Below are 20265 nucleotides of genomic sequence, written 5' to 3'. Positions count from 1 at the left end.
CTCCCTTCCTTCCTTTTCCTTCCTCCCTTCCTTCCTTTTTCTTCCTTCCTTCCTTTTCCTTCCTCCCTCCCTTCCTTCCTTCTTCCCTCCCTCCCTCCCTCCCTCTCTCTCTCTCTCTCTCTCTCTTTCCTTCCTTCTTTCTTTCTTCCTTTCTTCCTTTCTTCCTTTCTTCCTTTCTTCCTTTCTTCCTTTCTTTCCTTCATACTTTAAATGGGGCTAGTCCGGACTGAGATGCGCTGGAAGTATAAAATACATACTGCATAGCAAATACTTACTGTGCAAAAAGAAAGCAAAATATCTTGATACTTTTTTATGTGATTGCATGTGAAATGATAATGTTTTCAAAATATTGAGTTAGATTAATGTATTATTAGAATAAATTGCACTTGTTTCTTTACTTAAAGAAAAAAAGATAATTATAGGGATGCCTGGGTGGCTCAGTCGGTTAAGTGTCTGACTACTCTTGGTTTCAGCTCAGGTCATGATCTCATGGTTCGTGGGATTGAGCCCTGCGTCTGGCTCTGCACTGACAGTGAGGAGGCTACTTGGGATTCTTTCTCTCCCTCTCTCTCTGTCCTTTCCCTGCTTGTGCTTTCTCTCTCTCTCTCTCAAACAGCTTTTAAAAATGACCATTAAAGGAATTTAAATTACATATATGGCTTGCATTATGTTTCTTTTTTTAAATTATAAGTTATTGTCAAGTTGGCTAACATACAGTGTATACAGTGTGCTCTTGATCTTGGGGGTAGTTTCCCATGATTCATCACTTACATACAACACCCAGTGCCCATCCCAACAAGTGCCCTCCTCAATGCCCATCGCACATTTTCCCCTCTTCCCAACCCCCCATCCACCCTCAGTTTGCTCTCTGTATTTGAGTCTCTTACAGTTTGCCTTCCTCCCTCTCTGTTTGTAACTATTTTTCCCCTTCCCCTCCCCCATAGTCTTCTGTTAAAATTTCTTGAGTTCCACATATGAATGAAAACATATGATATCTGTCTTCCTCTGAGTGACTTATTTTACTTAGCTTATACCCTCCAGTTCCATCCACATTGTTGCAAATGGCAGGATTTCATTCTTTCTCATTACCAAGTAGTATTCCATTGTATATATAAACCACATCTTCTTTATCCATTCATCAGCTGATAGACATTTAGGCTCTTTCCTTGATTTGGCAATTGTTGAAAGTGCTGCTATAAACATTGGGGTCCATATGCCCCTTATGAATGCTTGCATTATTTTTCTATTGGCCACTGCTGATACAGAGAAACCTCCTATGTTCTCTGTGAGATTCTCAGGAGAGGATGTGGTTCAGCCCTACCTGAGAAGGAGGAAGTCTGGAGTGGGGTCCAGAAGTTTGCAATTCTTACACTTTCCACATGTTGTGCTCTGGAAGCCCCACTTTGCGAACCACTGACCTACAGGCTCTGTGCTATTATCAAAAGTCTCGGGTGATTCTTATATGTCTGCAAATTTGTGAACTCCAGCCTCAGTGCCATTGAAAGGGGAGGGGGTGTGCTTGTGGTACATTTTTATACCAGACGTTGGTCTCTGGCCACGGCATCCATCCTGCTTTACCAGGGATAACTTCTTCAGCTCACGGTGACTCAAGAAGCAGAGAACACTGAGCTGTGTTTGACTGAGTCATTCTCCCCTTGAGAGGGAAACCAAGAGAAACGGGTGGGCTCCTGAGGAGGGTGCCAATCCAGTCGTGTGCTAAACCAGTTCCAGTTCCCTCTGGTTTGTCTCACAGGCTCAAACAACGTTGGTGTGGAAACCGTGTGTGAGTATGTGATTAGGGCTGGACCTGGACTCAGAGGGGACGGCTCCTGTGGATGCTGAGGATTAGCGGTAACAGCTGCTATCCTGCCCATTAGAGGAGAGACAGAAAAGACTTGAGAAGAGAGAAGAAAAGACTTGTTTAAAGGATGTGTCTCTGCAACGCGGAGGGGAGAAGCCTTTCCATCAAGCCGGAAGGAAAGTGTGTTCCTAAGTAAGTGGTGTCTTTCTGGGTTAGGTGGATAAGGTGCTGGTGGGAAAGCAGAAACCTCAAGGTTTAAGGAGGGGAGGGTGGGTGTTGAGGCTGCGACCGTGGTCTGTGGGATGTGGCCCTTCTCGCCTTCCCCTGTAGGCATCTGTGTTTGGTCTGACATGGGGAGAGAAGACCACCTTCTGCCATCTACAAAGGCTCAAGGGACATCTCTTTGCGGCCCTTCTGGAATAAAATGGAAAAGGCCCTGTGTCCCCTCAACTGAGGATGTGCCTTTAGAGTTCATTGTTCATTATCTCTTAATGTGTCTGGGAAACTGTAGGAACGGTCCCTTGTGGTGCAGAGGTTTTTGGCTTTTTTTTTTTGCCTCATGGAAGGCAAACCTAGTAGAGAAAGGTATTGCCTGAAAGACCTTTAAGACAAGTCCAAGAGATTAGAGTTTTGGGTCACCCTCCCATCTCCTTGTTCTGGGCCACGTAAGAGGTGTGGGGGTGGTGAAGACAGGATTGAGCTAGATGACACTGGATTATTTGCTGTTACGTATTTGTAACAGCTACTTTCACTAAATTTTAAGTATTTTATTCTTACCTTTTAAAACTAGCTTATTAGACAGGGGGCTATTGTCACCTTGCACTACTCTTTCGATCAACATGTTAGCCGCCCTTTGAAAATTCTTGTGTATATAAACAATTTCAAAAAAACCTACTTTAAAAAATACCTGACCATCCTGAATAGATTATTTTCTTTAATTTTTTTAAAGCTTATTTATTTTGAAAGAGAGAGAGAGAACACAAGCAGGGTTGGGACAGAGAGAAGGGGGAGAGAGAGAATCCCAAGCAGTCCCCACACGGTCAGCGCAGAGCCTGAAGTGGAGCTCAGATTCATGAACCATGAGATCATGACCTGAGCTGAAACCAAGAGCCAGACGCTTAACCCACTGAGCTACTCAGGCGCTCCCAAATGCTTATTCAGAGAGCTTTCACCTGTCGTACTTGCTATCTCTCACATTATTCTCATCTGAGAACTCCTTTTTTTTACACAGTAAACTTTTAATTCATTCCGTTGATGGCATTAGAGCTGGGAAACAAAAATGAAACTTACTCTATAAATGTTCTTTTATCCAATCATTTTATTCTATTCCTGAGTCAATTTTTTTTCTGCCAATAAATTTAACAATGGGTCGGCTCAGATGTAGCTTTCTCTGCTCATCTTCTCTGTGAAAAAGTAGTGAAATAACTAAATCCAGTCAACAGAAGGAAAGACAAGAAGATATCAAAGTGTTGCAAATTTAACAGTTACTTCCAAATAATAGATAGTCGGCAGAAATTTTGTAGCATTCAACTGTGTAATTTGCAATTGTAGAGATAAGATACTAAACCAAGCCACCATATGCCGTGGGGCCTGACCATATTGGAGTACTAGATGCCTCACTTCAGCAATAATGTATTATAGCTCACACTGCCCTTGGAGATCAGACAGCTTGTAAAGAGTTCACATTAGGATACAAATATTTTCTGGCCTTATTTCTTTGACTTAATTAAATCCTCTCTTTAAAAAGAAACAGTCTGGTCTCATAAGAAAATTATAAGAGAGGTTTAAAAAAAGTATTTAGAAATGAAACACTTTCTACAGCCTGGTACATCTTTTTGATCTTGACCTTGATCCCTTGCAATCTGGGGAGGCAGCACTAAAGCTATCTCAGGTTTAAAGACAGTATGGGATTTAGGTCAGTTAAAGGCAGTGTGGATTCAGATCGGTCACATTCAAAAGGATGTCGTATTATTTTCTTAAATAGCATCGTATTGAAGCTGTTACTTCTTGTGACACAAGACAAGGGTAGGATGAAGGTCCCAGCTGCCCTCACAGGCTGGGCTTGTACAGCTCTCTGCCTGGCTTCCTACTCAACTGCCTTTTCCCATGGTGCTGGCTCGGTGGCCTGTGAGGACATGCAGCCCAAGCACATTCAAGCCCAGCCTCAGAACCCCCGGACGCACCACATCACCATTCACACCAGCAGATCTTCCTACTTACCGGGAGAGACCATTCCAGGTATGTATGGGAGAGCTTTGAGAGGCCCCCAAGCCCCTAGTGACAAATTCCAAGCTGTATATGTCCCAAGCATGTGTTTTCTTGGCTAAAGTTTGACTTAATCCTAAGAAGCAATCATTTAGCTGAAGATAAGTATGAACTATTTGTATCATGAAAACCACATAATGAATCTCTGTATTGATACTCATTTTTACAAGAGGGCACAAATAGCATTATAATAAAAAAATCCATCCTTATAAGATAAATATAATTACCCTGAGTAAACTTCATGTATCGTGTATATGTGTATGTGTGTGTGTGTGAGAGAGAGAGAGAGAGAGAGAGAGAAATAGACTTTTGGTTTTCATAATTTAAAACTAACGTTATTTGCAGAGTGAAAAGACTATTTCCTGCTATTTTAGTTTAAGCACATGCAAAAACAGAGAAGAAACATGAGTGCAGGTGGTTTATTGGGTGGTGATTCCAGGAAGCACAGGTGAGGAAAGGCAGACAGGGAAGAGAGAGCCACCAATAGGAAGTTTGAGACTGGGCAGGTCACTGCTGTGGACAAGTGGGGCTCAATTCCAATGGAGACCCTCAAAGAAACCACACAAAACATGCCTCTGAATCATCTCTCAAGAGGTTGGAGGGGCTGGGGCACTTACAGGTTGAGGGTAGAATCCCCACCACACACACACACACACACACACACACACACACACACACACTTCAAAGTCATGCCTGCTTACCTTGGACCAAGCTCCCAGCAGAAAAAGCAGAGAAGAAATCTACAGGCACTGAAAGTGGTAGCTGAGTGTTGACAGAAAAGCATCTGTGCAACCACGTGTGAACTCAAACACATCAGCTGTGTTCACTTTACCCCGTTTTGATTTTGCTAATTCTTTTTTTTTTAAGATAGAAGTTCTTTTTTTAATTTTTTAAAATGTTTTATTTATTTCTGAGAGAGAGACAGCATGAGCAGGGGAGGGTCAGAGAGAGAGACACAAAATCTGAAACAGGCTCCAGGCTCTGAGCGAGCTGTCAACACAGAGCCCGATGTGGGGCTCAAACCTACTAACCGTGAGATCATGACCTGAGCCGAAGTCAGACGCTTAACCGACTGAGCCATCCAGGTGCCCCTGATTCTGCTAATTCTTTTGATGGCAATTAGAGGAAATAAATCAAATAAAATTTACTCTATAAATATTGTTTTATCCAATCATTCTGTTCTGTTGGTAAGGGTGGGGAAAAAGTATGTGAGTAATATATTGCACCCCCTCCCCCAGCAACATATTCCCCAAACTGAAATTCAATCTATTCTAACAGAGCTTCCCAAACTAGAAAATGATAGGGGTGCCTGGGTGTCTCAGTCAGTTAAGCATCTGACTTCAGCTCAGGTCATGATCTCACAGCTCATGGGTTTAAGCCTTGTGTTGGGCTCTGTGCTGACCGCTCAGAGCCTGGAGCCTGCTTCAGATTCTGTGTCTCCTTCTCTCTCTGCCCCTCCCCTACTAACACTCTGATAAGTAAATAAATAAACATTAAATAAAAAAGAAAATGATAGTATGTGTAGAACATGCTGGGGCAAAGGCAAGAGACTACTCAAGGCTAGGGGCAACTTTTCTGGGGTTCCTACCACCACAGTACACACCCAGGCACCAGCATGAAGGGATCAATCAGCACCCCCGTGTTCTGTGGCTGAGGGAGTGAAAATGAGGGGGGAGCTGTAAAAATGACCCAAAATACTGTGATACCCAAAACTCTCATAAAAAGTGACCTGAAGGAAACATAATTGTATTGTTATTGGAAGTAAGACAACATATAAGACAAGAGCTGGAGGGAGCACTTCATGGATTCTATAAGGGTCACATACAACTTTGTTGTGCTGGGATCACCTTGTTCTCTTTTCTGTTCTTTTTTTTCTGGGATCCCACACTAATCTGTGAGCTCCTTGAGCTCAAGGACCGTGTTGTCCTGCTCATGGATGTGTGCTCATGCCTAGCACAAGCCTAGTTTTAAATAATAACTAAATGTTGTACAAATGCTTATTAATGAAAGTTCAAATGCAATGGAAAATAAAATGATCTCAGACACTAAGTTGCATTTAGCAAGCCTATACACTTATACCCGTGATTTTAGCTACTCATTTAATTACAAATGAATTTGCCATAGTATTTTATGTCTGTAAGAAAAATTCCTGCAAGTGGAGTTGCTAGATCAAAGGGAAACTGCATTTTGAGGCTTTTTTGGTGTGTGGTAAAATATATATCATATAAAGTTTGGCATTGTAATTGAAGTGCACAATTCAGTGACATTAATTTCACAGTGTTGTACAACCATTACCATTATCCATTTCTAGAACTTTTTTTATTACCTCAAGCAGAAGCTCGGTGCCCATTAAATAGTAATCTCTATCCCTCCCTCCTCCCAGACCCCGATCATCTCCATCTTTCTGTCTTCATGATAGTTTACCTGCTCAGGCACCTTGTGTAAATGAATTATGCAATATGTCATTTTGTGTCTAGCTAATTTCACTTTACTGTAATGTTTTCCAGGCCCTTCCATGTATCAGAGACAATTAATTGAATTTTAAATATGGAAAATATTATTAGGTTGCCCCCTCGAAGAGCTGGATAGTTTTTGGTACTAGCACTAATGAATGAGTGTTCTAGTTTTTCCCCAGTCCCATCAATACTGGTTATAATCACACATTTTTAAATTTGTTAGTATGATAGGTTTAAAATAGTGTCTCATTTATAATTTTCTAAATCATGATTGACCTTGTTTTGTTTTCTGTTTGTGTCCTTTGATAATTTTAAGTTTGGTTATCTTTTTATTGATTCACTAATACTCTTTGTATCTGCCTGTTTTATATCTTTACAAATACTTTTCTTAGTTTATAAGTTGTCTTTTGATTTCTTCTATATTCATAACTTTTTAAATCATCTTTTTCTTTATGGCAATTGGGTTTTTCTCAGGCATTTTAAGCTATAATATTTTTTACAAACCACATTTTTCCTAGCTTTTTTGTATTTCATTTTTTAAAAAATGTTGTAATGTTGTATTTATTTTTGAGAGAGAAAAAGAGAGAGAGAGAGAGAACACATGGGTAGAGGAGGGGCAGAGAGAGAAAGAGACACAGAATCTGAAGCAGACTCCACGCTCTGAGCTGTTGGCACAGAGCCTGACATGGGGCTCGAACTCGCAAACTGTGAAATCATGACCTGAGCCAAAGTCAAATGCTTAACCAACTGAGCCTCCCAGGCACCCCCCTCCTTTATTTAAAAAAATTTTTAATGTTATGTATTTCATTTTTACATAACTTGGTTTTAAATCAAATTTATTTTGGGTGTAAAATAACACTTCAACTCCCACCCCCCTCCATGAATTGTTTACTTTCTGAGGGCTTGTCTTGAGCTGTTAGTTTTGACAATACCCATGTAAAAGCACAAATGGCACCACATTAAGAGTGCTCACCCCGAAGGGATGTGTTCCATTGCAGTGACCCTGAGGAGCAGTCGGGATTTCATGGGATTTCTACTGCAGGCGCGAAGAGTCTCTGATCATCAAATAGCTGGCACTTTTGTTTCCATTCCTCCTCATTCCAAACCAATGGCTTGTTTTCAAGAGGCTGACACAGTCACCCACTCTGACAAGTCCCGGAAGAGAAACCTGGCCTTCGAGTGGCAAGCTCCTGCCCAGCCTGTGGGGGACATCAGATTCCTGTAAGAGTGAGTCAAGTGCTGCTTCATAATAAGGGAACCTTACACTTTGAAGAGAGGGGGCTTCTCCTTTCCCTTCCTTCATACTTTGTCCCCTACTCCAGCCACCTAACACGAGGAATACCTCAACTAGACAGCCTATGGAGGGGGTAGGTAACAAAGAACTTGTCCCTGGCTTCCCACTTTGTTGTTATCCATGCCTTGGGAGCACATGATTTCCCTTTCTCTCTGGGCACAGATGCATCTTAGCCAACCTCTCCAGGAAATAATGGCCAGACGACAAAAGAAGGGTCGGTGGGAGAGTAGGGAAAACTAAGAAAGACAGAGTCTGAGGCACACAGAGAAGTAGACACTTCCCTAGGCCCAGGAAAGCCACCGAGGTCTCTTTGCCTTGGCTTGTGGTCTAGCAAATGGGCATAAGCACCTACCTCAAGGGCTTGTAAAAGGATGAAAGAGCCAATATATGCAAAGTGCTTACAATGGTTCCTGGCAACAGTAAACTCCATATACACATCATTACTCAAAATGAGACACTTGCTTTGCCATTCTTTTCAGACTCTTGCATTTACCAAGAAAGAGATTTTTTTTTTTTTTAACTCTTGGGAAAGAGCATGTGTTCTTCAGTTTCTTTTCCCCACACTCTCCTATATATATAAGGAGGAGGCAGTGCCTGAAGGTGGAGGCATCCAGACTCCATGTTGTCTTCCCCACCAGGTTTTCCCTTCTGTACTAGGAACGATGAGATATGAGCACCATCTCCTGCCCCTTGCTCCACCAGTGCCCCTTTTCTATCCCTTCCTGGTAGACTAAGTCAACAGGCAGGACAGCCGTGGCATAATGACCTTGCCCATTTGAGAAGGCCAGTATCCATCCACTTGACTGTTGGTGCAACCTGGCTTCTGCCTGGGGTTTTGGTTCTGATACAGTGCAGGGGAATGTGTGTTATTTGAAGTCCTTAAGTCTGTACAGTTCCTTTTATTTCTCAAATTACCTCCATTTCTCTTTCCGGCTTTGCCATCTTAGCTGCTATGTGCTACATCATAAGTGGTTTAGGAACCATTATTTCCCTTTGACAGTGAAGCCACTTGATCAGTAGCCTCTCCCAAAGGCGCCCTGTGCTGGCTCACCTCCTGGGCCCTTTCCCATGATAGAAGTGGCCCTGTGCCTGAGGCCTGAGCCGTACTTGTACCCTAACACTCTGGGTGACCTCGGCTAAAATAATCACATTTTTAACAATACCTTCTGAATATTTAAAGTGGGAAAAATGATACTGGCCAATAATCCCTACCTCAGAGAAATTTGGGGGAGGATAAATGAGATACTGTTTGTGAAAATGATTTTTACTCAAGAAAGCCGTGAGCATTCAAAATATTGGAGTACCAGTGATTTATCTCCAATTTTTAATGGAATCTACAGTTGCAACAGAACCATACACTTGTACAACAGAATTATGAAAGTTTCAATTAACAGAGTAATTCAATTAACAATAGACCAGTAATGGCTAATAATAAAGTTGAAGAGGGAACCTTTTGAGTCTAAACAGTTCAAGAAGACACCTTTTAGTCAAAATGAGGTTTTTAATGACAATATTTATTCAGGAGGGTAATTGATTTATACATTTCCTTTCCTGTGTTAATTGTTTGCTGCTATTGAATGTTTGTTTCTAAAGAGAGTGGAGTCACCCAAAGGGCAATAGGATCATCTCTTTCGTTTTTCTATTCATTTAGACTTTTGTTCTTCTTCAGGTATTATTTAAGGGAAACTAAATCCTCGCATCATCTTGCTTTCTGTTTCCACAGTTTATCCATCGTCCAGTCCTATTTCGTTTACTGGGAGAGGATTGAATCCCCTGTGGTGTCTCAACAGATAGGCAGCAGAGCCCTGGGTGATGGCCACGTGCACCCAGGCTCACTGATGCCAATCCTCGGGTGGCGACCAGAGGGAACTGAAGGAACTGCCCCAGGTACAGCTTGCCATGGGACTCAGAGGCCTGATTGGCATTGTTATTTTTATAGCTATCTATTTTCACTTAGAAGTTACAGCCTCTGGTCCCAGCTCTGGCCACATGAACAATAAACACCTGCCTTGGCTGGCTGCTGTAGTTCTCAGGGACACGGTTGTGGCCAGGAGGGGACACTTGCCTATGCTGTTTGTTGTGGCAAACAGACTTTGTGTGGTTCAACCTTCCAAATTAAAGTGGGCCCTGGGGTGGACAGTTGGATTCTGCTACAGAGCCAAAAAATGGCAGCGATCTCCCCCTACACCCACACCTATGGATCATCACAGTGTCTCAGTGGTTTCTTCAGACCCCTGGAGCTACACAGGGAGCACAAGAAAGAGATGATCTTTTCTTCTTTTTATATAAAACTCATCTCGATATAATTGTTACTTTCCATAGTAGGTAGCTGGCTCTTTACAGCCTGGGTTGGAGAATGGAATCAAGAATGAGAGGCTGTTTGGATAGCAATGGACTTTTTCTTGGCTCACCACATAACTTGAGACTCGATTGGCCTGTGAACTTCTGAAACAAAACAAAACAAAACAAAACAGGGGCACCTGGCTGGCTTTGTCAGTAGAGCATGCTACTCTTGATCTCAGGTTCATGAGTTCAAGGCCCACATTGGGTGTGGAGCCTACCTAAAAAAAAAATAAAATAAAAAAAAAAAAAACAGAAAACCAACCAGCTAGAGAATAAAGTGGTCACCTGAAAATTCCTGGTCATACAGAGCTCATTTCCATTGTATATTTCTAGTTAAGTGCTCCAAATGGTACACTCTTAAAGGTGTCTGGCCACCTGCACAGAAGATCCAATCTGTAATCCTTGAGATCCCACTTTCCTTTATTCCATCCTTTGTTCTTGGCCAACGTGCTCGTGCCTGATGTTGCTCAGTCTGGCAGACGGGGCTCAGAGCTCATCCCGGGCCACTCTCCTTACTCTGCCTTTATCCCCAGCTGTCTTCTCCTCACTGCCCAACACAGTCCTCCAACCTTCCCGGAAAGATGCTCCTAAAAGCAGAGTAAAGATCTCGGGACCTGGCAGTGTGGCCTAAAGAAGACCCTGCAAACCCAACGTGTGTTTGAAGTCTTGTGTTTTATTTTATAAATCATGCAAATGTTGCATTTTAATCTCAAGCATGTTTGTTTTAATATGAAAATGAGTAAAAGTGGGGTGTCAGGAAGTTGCATCATGTTGACCCTGCAGCCTGTCTTAGGACCCATCTGGGAACCTTGTCCCTTGGGAGGTCTTGGGGGTGGGAGGTGAGTGTGTGACAGATTCCCATCTGAGTAGCTACAGGATAAACTCCTTATTACGCTGCACACATTCCTCCCCTTCTGGCCCAGCCTGTTTTCCTGCCCATTCCTTTACACAAACCGCAGTGTTTCCTAAAGGAAAAAGGACTGTGTGTGTTAGTCTGTGCATTGAGACGGGGGAGGAGGGGGTGTCATCTAGCCAAAGTGAAATAGATTTCTCAACTGTAAGAAGATTGCAGTAGGCCAATTATGAATTATGAATTTTCACATTAGGAAGATAGTATATTGTATTTCCCAAACTTATTTCCCAATAGACCCTCAGGACACTTTGGGGCCTGATCTCCATGTTTTGCCTTCTGACATTTCCTGAAACCGGGTTCTTCCTTCCTGATAATCTGTTTATCTTTCAAGGGGAGGTTCAAATATCTTCTCTGTGAAACTTTCCCCGTGCTTCTTGGGAGGCAAATGTAATTGCCTTCTTAGCTCTGGTTTTAAAGTCTCATCACACTGTAATTTATAAGGTCGGGCATCTAAGAGGCTCTCTTCCTAGACTGAGTTCAGAAACAACAGTCACTACCATGCAGCATTTCGGCCTCCCCAGGCTTCACAGCAATGCCCATCATACAACGAATCTGCAGGAAATGCCCAGATGCATTTAGAGTTCAGGCAGGAATCTAAAACTGTTAAGCTTTTGCCACATTCTGTGTGTCTGTTAGGCTTCTTTGCTTTTCACTTCATTCTCAATGTGTCTGAGTGATGAAGGCTTTGGAGAAGAGTGGCACAAAAAGAAAAAAAAAAGCATTCCAACCCAGTTAGAGCCCTGGCCAGAGAAACCTCAGCGAATGTGTGTGTGTGTGTGTGTTTGCAAACACCACCGTTGACATCCTAACGGTTATCATGGTAAGGCCTCAGGGCGCCTTGCACCTGTGCCGTGCACCGTGTTCCAGGCTTCTCCATCAGTGATCTTATTTCACTCCTCAACAGCCCTATGCTCTAGGTACCATTATTGGTCCCATTTTGCAAAAGAAGAAACTGATGCTCTGGGAGGACTTGCCCCAAACCAGGAGGCAGTGGAGCAGAGATTTGAACCCAGACAATAATCTGACTCCCAAACTGGTCTTGCTTGCTTGCTGTGCTGTTTCTATTTCTAATGCTCTGGGCTGTCATGTTGGCCAGTCATGGATGGGAAATGAGATGGTGGAGGGCAGGGGAGGGCAGTGATCTCGTCTCTTCCCATGACAGAGGCTCAAGTTATTATCATCACCAGGGAGACGTTTCCTGTTAAGAATATGGCAAGAAAGATCTAGGGCTTTTAAAAATCTTTTATTTCTGGGATTCTGATTTTGTCTTTTTTTTCTAGCTAGAAGCAGTTTTTGGCAGAGATAAGGGAAAAAAAAAAACCAGTGGTCATAGTAGTTTCTATATTCCTTTAGTGATGACTATTAAGAATGTACAGGTTCAGAGGGCCAGAGACTTACTATTTATAAAAATGTTAGAAATCGAGTCCTCTGCCACTTGGTCAGGGGCTTATATTACTGGGCAGATCATCTTTTTGTTGATACTTCTGAGTGGCCCAAACTTAATGGTTAGTCCCCAAGGCACCTTAAAGTCTCTAGTATTTATCCCACTATCATAGTTGGTTGTGCTAATCAGTATGAGGAAAATGCTCTCACTCTCTTTTGTGGTGTCTTTGGATCTCTGCTTAGCTTCCAGTTCCCTTACCACTCTTCCCCAGAAGCGTGCAGACATCTTGGCTGTTGCCCTAACTGGAGCTGCAGAGGAGAACAGTTTAGATCCTTCTCCTGCCAGCTTTTGGGTGATGGAGTTTCCTGGGGGTGCAGAGACTCTGTTCCAATCATCTTCACACACAGCTACTGCAATCAGCAATGGCCAGCAACCCAGAGGGGACAGCAGCCCAACCCCAGAACTGTCCCTGAATGTCCATGGGCTGGAGAGACTCATGGCTCCCAGGAGATTCTCCTCAGAGGGCAGTGCTTCCAGCCCTAGCACCTACCTCAGGTAATGGGTCAGGGGTGGACCATTCGGTAAGGTGGTAGGATGAAGTCAAACAGTGAGGTGCTGAGAAAACATACACTTCTTGGTGTCTGACAGACAAAGACCTCACCATATTTATTCTTAAGTGCACAAGAATCCCTGATTGTGGAAGGGCTACTGGTCAAAAGGGCTGGGTATGAAAATCACCTGAGGAAACTACCTTTTTGGACAGGGTGAGATCTCTGAGATGCTGCTATAAATAAAATAAGACACAAATATACCTTTCATAGCTTATATATGTAAGTTTATAATATATAAATACATATTTTATGTAAAATAAATACAAACATTCAGTGAGTCTTTGTTGCTATCCTCACTTGCCTCTTCCCCATGCCCTTTCCTTTTCCCCTATAACCCTTAGCTCCAAACACAGAGTTTTTCCAATGAAATCTGATTTTATCAGCATACACAGCAATGGTAGGAAATGCTGCTTTTTGATCAATATACATAGTGACCCCTTCTCAGCTCTTCTGTCCTTCCCTTTAGGACTCAGGATGATCCAAGCTTTGGTTCATTGGAAACTTGCCTGCCCTCAGATAGGGATGAACAGGTAATTGTCTTGGTTGTGAATGGGTGATGAGGCTGATATTTTGATTGCAGTGTGGGAAGTCCCAGGCTGGGAAAGCAGAGATATTAGACTAGTAGCTGAACTTTGAGAGGAGGAGGCAAGGGTATGATATATATTCAGCATCTTTTTACCAATCAATACCAGCCTTTCTGTTACATGCAATGTCTCTGAAGTTATCGACAATTGTAGAAATTGATAGTTTTAGTGATTTGTTTTCCCACTTAGCCTCGGTTAATAATTCTTGTCTCCCCACCACTATGCCCCCTCTTTATAATATTGGCCTCAAAATACCATGTGTGGTTCCAGAGGTTGGATCAATGGGCAGTATAAAATATACATGCCCACTGATTTACTATTCCTTTGAGGTCTTAAAAGGAATACAAAATAAAACATGGTATAATATTCTTACTCAAATTTATTGGAACCTACAGCAAGATTAAATGTCCTCTTTCATGGGTCCTAGCATAAAAAGACACTCAAAGCTTTCTGCATTGGAGATGATAATCACCCATATTGGTCTCGAAGCCTCTTAAAGGACCCTAAGTTTATTCTTATAACTGACCTCTATGCTCTCTTTGTGGGGTTTCCATTAGCCACCTCATCCCCATCAATCACAAGGGCCTAGCTATCTACTTAGGCATTTTATTCTGAGCTCTTTTGGGACCAAGCACAAGGCTGGGTTTTCAGTTGCTGTCTGGGATTCTTTAAGGATCACAGGTTAATTGTGAAGTTCAGTGGCAGCTTTGAAGAAGACTAGATCCTTTAACTTCTTTTTTCCCCTTTGCTTTTCTAGGACAAGATGGAGTCCTCTAATAAGACTGTGATGAGCCCCCCTCTGTCCACTGTCCATCTTACCTATCCTCGGCACCTCTGGTCCTCTGAAGCATTCACTGGGAGTGAGGCTAGGGCAGCCACCCCAACCCCTGTCTTCCACACTTCTACCACTTCTAGGCTACCTGCTGTAGGCAGCCAGTCAGAGGCATCTAGGTCTTCTGCCAGCTTTTTACCTCAGTCAAAGTACAAGGAGCCCAGAGTGGGGAAGGGAAATGGAAGGGGCAGAGGGGGATACCTCAGGAAGCCCAACCCAAGGTCTGAGGTTGGGCAAGAGGGACCCAGTGCCCCTTTGGGGATCCAGCTCAAGACTCCCCAGCTGGGACTCCTGATTTGCCTTTCAGCCACCTTGGGCATGGCCCTTGCCGCTGGCCTTCACTACCTGTATGCCCAATATTGCCACACACAGAAGGAAGTGTCCTTCAGTGAGCCTGCTGGGGATGCTGTTACCAGGAGTGAGGAAGATGAGACCGTACATGTCAGGAAGATCGGGGAGAACAGTTTTGTTTCGGTTGAAGTGGAATACAACTGGATCACTTCCTCTGTGGGTAGCGAGAAAACAGTCCTCTGAGAAGATCGCGGTACTAGGCAGGCCTCTGAGTGGCCTTCCCTAGACCCTGCAGTGTCTCAGCCAGAACAGAGCTAATGAGAATAGCTGATGAGGACAGGGGCTCCCCCTACCCCCTGTCAGTGAGCAGTTAGTGAAGGAAGCTGTGAGCGGACCGTTTTATCAACAGAGGGAGTTCTTCCCGAGCTTTGTTGTCTTAACATCTGTAATTTAGCTGCTTTTTTTCTTTTCACAATTAGACGTTCTGTTTGAAGAGTTAAACTCCACACAATGAATATTGTATAACCTGCTCATTAACTAGACTCCTGTGGCCACTAAGCTTCCTCTGTTGCCTTAAGGAACCTGCAGAAATAGAAATTCTGTCCCTCCTCAGTATGTCAGCCTCATCCCCTCCAACTCTTTGGGAAAAAAAAAAAAAAAGTAATGTTGGGGTTGTGTCTCTTGCAAGAAAAAGAACCACGGCCCTTACTTTGCTTCTCCAAACTACCCCTAAAAAAGTTTCATTTTCAAAACTGGCTCTCCTTCAGTTGACTAGGTGAGTGCAAGGGTATTCAGTCTTCTTGGAAACTCAGAAGCCTGGCATATCCCCTTGGAAATCGATCTGAAGCAAGGAGAGTTTGAGAGAGCTCGACTGAACACATCTGTGGGAAAATGTGTACATGCCGCTTAAACACCAGAGTGGAGTAAGCAAGGCTCTTCATCTGGTGTAAATGGATCTGAAACTTCCCATCCATTTACACTTGTTGGGAGGCTTATGTATCCTAACAGCTAGCAAACATATTGCCTTTTGCCAAAGGTTAGGATGAAAAAAAATGATGATCCCACACAATTTGAAGAAGAGCCTCTACTCATCTTTTCAGGGAGAAAAGGAAGACAGCATCATGGACAAAATCCATCTTCCTGCTCTTTTGATTTATGAAGATCACTCTGATTTAGGATGTGTCCTGTAGATATTGTGTGGGTTCGAGTCGACAGGTTTGACTATAACTTTTGAATATGCTCACCTAATATGACACGTAGAAATTAGCTGCCTTTTCACATAGAAATTAGCTGCCTTTTCAGAGACAGATCTGTTACAGAGTCACAAAGCATTTTAATGAAGAAACAGAAAAGCACTATACATTTGGAAATGATGTTTATTTATCCAGCACCTAGATCGTAGAGGTACTGTGCTAATAACTTTGCATACATTTTCACATTTAACTTTCACAATAACTTAATGAAGAAAAAGTGTAGTAATTTGCCAAAAGGAGAGAGGCTTTCATGACATCTCAATTCAACAGCAAAAACTTTCTTTTTTTTTAATTGGGGATGTGGGAAAGAGATAGACCCTGCTGTTTCTCTAGCCTCTTTTAGCTCATTGGGCACTAATACCATGGTTGTTTCCCCCTGGATTCTGGGCAGCTCTGTCTCCTGTCTTCAGTCAAGTGCCTCATTAGGAAAGGGAGACCTAGGTAATTATGTGTTCACAAATGAAAGTGTTCTAAAAACTGTGGAAATGAGTGGATTTACCGTACACAAATGGTGGCCACAGATATCCCTTTACATATCTCACCCTCCTCAATGAAATCCTTCCCAAGATGTAGACGAGGACTCCACCAGTGGAGAGCTCTCCTTGGGCCATCACATCAGATGGCCAAGTGTACTACATGTACGCCTTCAAGATCTTACCTGTCCAAGAGGGCATTTTCCTGGTAAAACAGACTGTTATCTATTTGTGTCACAATTGTTTGTGAAATAAACTATCCCAAAACTCAGTGGTTTAAAATAGCCATGACCACCACTGTTTGTCGTCCATCGTAGTTCTGGGGTTGCCTGGGCTCAGCTGGACAGTTCATCTGTTTCATGTGTTGTTGAATGAGCTGGAACACCAAAGGTGACTCACTCACAGGGCTGGCAGTTAGTTGCTGGCTGCTGGCTGGGGTTCAGCTGGGGCTGTTGATGAGCAATTTGTTCCTGTTCTTCCTGGCTTCTACAGCATGGTGGCTGGATTCCAAGATGGGCATTTCAAGCACACAAAATCAGAAATTGAGGCCTAGCCTTGGAAGTAACATGGTTTCACTTCCGCCACTTTCTAGTGGTTACAGGAAGTCATCGGCCAGCCCTCCTTCTTCAAAGAGAAGGGCAACGGATTTCACTTTATGATGGGAGAAGTGGCAAAGGATGTGAAGCTGTGTTTAATTCACTACCTCTCCAGTTAGACTGCCTACCCGCCATAGGACTTACGTGAGAGTAGAAGGAACAGGTGTTCATCCCCAAGAGGTGCTCTGGGTGACTTGTCCTGCAAAACATTGAAAGGGGTGAGGGAAATCTCAGACATCAAGGTTAGGTGTTTCCTCTTCTCCAGCTCCACGGGCAAAATGGTAAAGTGGTGCCAAAGAGTCAGCCAGGCCTCTGGGTCTCAGCTTCCCCATCAGAGAAAAACAGAATTATTTACCTGTTTCAGTTGTTGTGAAGATTAAATCCATGCTCAACATTTAGCCATCTATATAACTAACTACTTGATATCCCCTTGCAGCCAACACTCTCTTTAAATCTAGTTCATTTAGAGAAATTCCATGATCACCAAAAACATGATTCCCTTTCCCTGACAGCTTCTCCCGGGGGCCCCTCCTTCCCCTGCCCAGTGCATGGAGGTGGTCACGGCATTAGTTGTCATGGTAGCCACTGGCTACAGTTCCTGCTGTGGGTCATGCATTTTTGCCGAGACATTCAGAGTAAACTCTTTTTTGGCGGGGGCAATGGGGTCCATAGACCTGTAGTCGTGAGACATAAAAACCCTCTGTTACTATGAACTTGAAGGTCCTCTAAGCCTGGCTTCAGAGAAGCCCCAGAGAGTAGCCAGTAGGAAGTGTTAACCCGAAGGCATTTACTAAAGCACAAAGACATTAAAAGTAAAAAAAAAAAAAAAAGCAAAAAAAAGCAAAGCAACTCAAATGCAAAGTCTTAACATAATTTTTTTGTTTTGTAGAAACAGTTACAGAATTGTTGGGCCAGCCACTTCTCAGAGAAGGGGGTTTGGGCTAAATGCACAGGAAAAACAATTGCTGAAAGCTATATTTCAAATAAATGTTTTTACATCTATTGTGTTCATTTAATAATGGCAGATCGAGAGTAGGAGGGTAGGGGTGAGCCTCAACCTTTTTACATTAAAAGGCTATTTCTGATATTTAAAATTGATTTCTCTCCTTGGATACAACATTTTCGCTAAATCACAACTTTAATGATAGCGCGGCTGAGCTATCCCGCTGTTGAGGCTTCCTGGATTTTAATTTGCTGTGACAATGTTTGTTGCCTTTTTTTTTTTTTTTTTTAAATCTAATTAACAACAACAACAAAAATGGGTCAACAAACCAGTAAATATTTAAACAAGTGTCATGTTTTATTTGAAAAGTTGTCTAGAGATGGCTGACACTTTATGAATAAATTACAGGTATACCCTCTCCCGTTCTTGGACTTCTGGTGTTCACCAGTGATCCCGCCTCTCTGGGATACAGGCTCTGTGGTTTGATTTCACTCTACCCCAAACTACCTCTTTATTCTAAAAGTGGTGGGTGGCAAGGAATTTCTTTTATTCAAGTTAAATGAATTTGCAACACTTATTTTATCAAACTTGAGAACATCTTCTCTGCAAGTGGAGGCCTTCGGGGACTGCAAAACCAGGTGCAGTCACCCCTGGTTTAGAGTATTAGGAGGGCCTTTAGGATAAAAGGAAGTCTGATGCTTATTCCATTTGTTACTCCATTTTTTTACATGCGGAAAGAAAATGTGAATGTGTTGAGATTCCGCTCTGTTGATAATTGAGTGAAGCTTCCAGGACAACTGAGGCCTGTCAAATGGCTTCTTTGGTGCCTTTTTGTTTTTAAAACATAGCTCAATGTTTTTCTAATGTTTATTTATTTTTGAGAGAGAGAGACAGAATGCGAGTGGGAGGGGCAGAGAGAGAGAGAGAGAGAGAGACACACACACACAGAATCCAAAGCAGGCTCCAGGTTCTGAGCTGTCAGCACAGAGTCCAACATGGGGCTCGAACCCAGGAACCATGAGATCATGACCTGAGCCAAAATCGGACCCTTAACTGACTGACTTAACATAACTCACTTTATGCCGGACTGTCTCTGAGTTCTCGGGTGGCTTTCCACCTGTCTCAGAATAAAGTCTGAACATCTGATTGGGCTGACCAGGGACTGTGAGACCTGGCCCCCCCGCCCACCTTCTTCCCAGCTTCCCACCTCCACTGCGTGGTCATGAGCAGTCCTTGAACACCACACCACTCCATTCTGATCACTTGCTCTGGCTGTTCCTGTTGCCTACAATCCCATCCCCTCCAACATCCTCAAGCTTTCAGAGCTTTATTCCAATGTTGCCTTATCAGAGAGACTCCTCCTGGCCATTGCAGCCTTTTCTTGCTCTCTATGTCCCTCCCTGCTTTACAATATTTATAGTACTTATCACTTCCCGAGTCTTATGAATTTATTTGTGTTTATTTTCTGCTTCCACCTGACTAGGATGTTTTACAGTGGCAGAGACTTTGTTTTACTCTTTGCTATTCCCCCGGCACCTCGAGTTGTTCTTAGTACATAGTAAGTAATCAATAAAAATTTGCTAAGTGAGTGAATGGAAAGTTCTGGGTTTATGTTGCTGTCCCCAGTTCTTGGTCTGAATTGAAGTTGAATATATAGCACCTGGGGCAGTTCTAGGTAGGGTGGGTGGGCAGCAGGAAATGTCTAGAGGTGAACGAGAGTACTGTGGCCCTGGGCAGGGAATGTTCTTTGTCTCAGATCCAAGGCTCAGGGGAGTTCTTGGCATAGAGAGGCTGACAATGGACTGAGCTGAGCTGGGGCAGAAAGAAAGCTGAATAGAGTCTTTCCAAGTCAGAAGGTCACCTGTGAGCACACTTTCTTCAGTGTAGATAGTCTGGCACACGGTTTCTCAACCTCCACACTCTCAACATTTTGGGCTGGACAGTCTTTTGCTGTGGGGCTGTCCTGTGCATTGCAGGATGCTGGGCAGCACCCGGACCTCTACCCATGAGATGACAGTAGCTCCCTCCTCCCCAGTTGTGACAACCAGAAGTGTCTCCAGACATTGCCCTATGTCCCCTGGAGACCAAAACCATCCCCACTGGGGAGCTGCTGGTCGGGTAACTCAGAGCTGCCATTACAGGCCCCAGGATGAAGCAGGCTTTCCTAAATCATTTCCATATTCAGGGATAGAGTGGGCAGTATTGAGACCGAGAACTATAGGGATT

At 43.3% G+C, this 20265-nt stretch overlaps 1 protein-coding gene across 1 annotated transcript in view; it reads left to right on the top strand.

Moving 5' to 3' along the window:
• REELD1 (reeler domain containing 1) overlaps positions 1 to 16791 on the top strand; it is a 30239-nt gene extending 13448 nt beyond the window's left edge. The window contains exons 3-9 of the mRNA XM_039254291.1: positions 1754 to 1993; positions 3786 to 4039; positions 7521 to 7743; positions 9540 to 9703; positions 12699 to 13011; positions 13534 to 13597; positions 14409 to 16791. Coding sequence (XP_039110222.1) covers positions 1929 to 1993; positions 3786 to 4039; positions 7521 to 7743; positions 9540 to 9703; positions 12699 to 13011; positions 13534 to 13597; positions 14409 to 15017 — 1692 coding nt within the window. The 5' untranslated portion in view covers positions 1754 to 1928 and the 3' untranslated portion in view covers positions 15018 to 16791. The remainder of the gene's footprint in view (positions 1 to 1753; positions 1994 to 3785; positions 4040 to 7520; positions 7744 to 9539; positions 9704 to 12698; positions 13012 to 13533; positions 13598 to 14408) is intronic.
• Positions 16792 to 20265: the final 3474 nt, after the last annotated feature.

This window comes from Hyaena hyaena, unplaced genomic scaffold, assembly GCF_003009895.1.
Source record: "Hyaena hyaena isolate Hyena2069 unplaced genomic scaffold, ASM300989v1 scaffold_476, whole genome shotgun sequence".
In the NCBI taxonomy this organism is placed as follows: Eukaryota; Metazoa; Chordata; class Mammalia; order Carnivora; family Hyaenidae; genus Hyaena; species Hyaena hyaena.
This window is presented reverse-complemented; position numbering and strand designations above follow the sequence as displayed.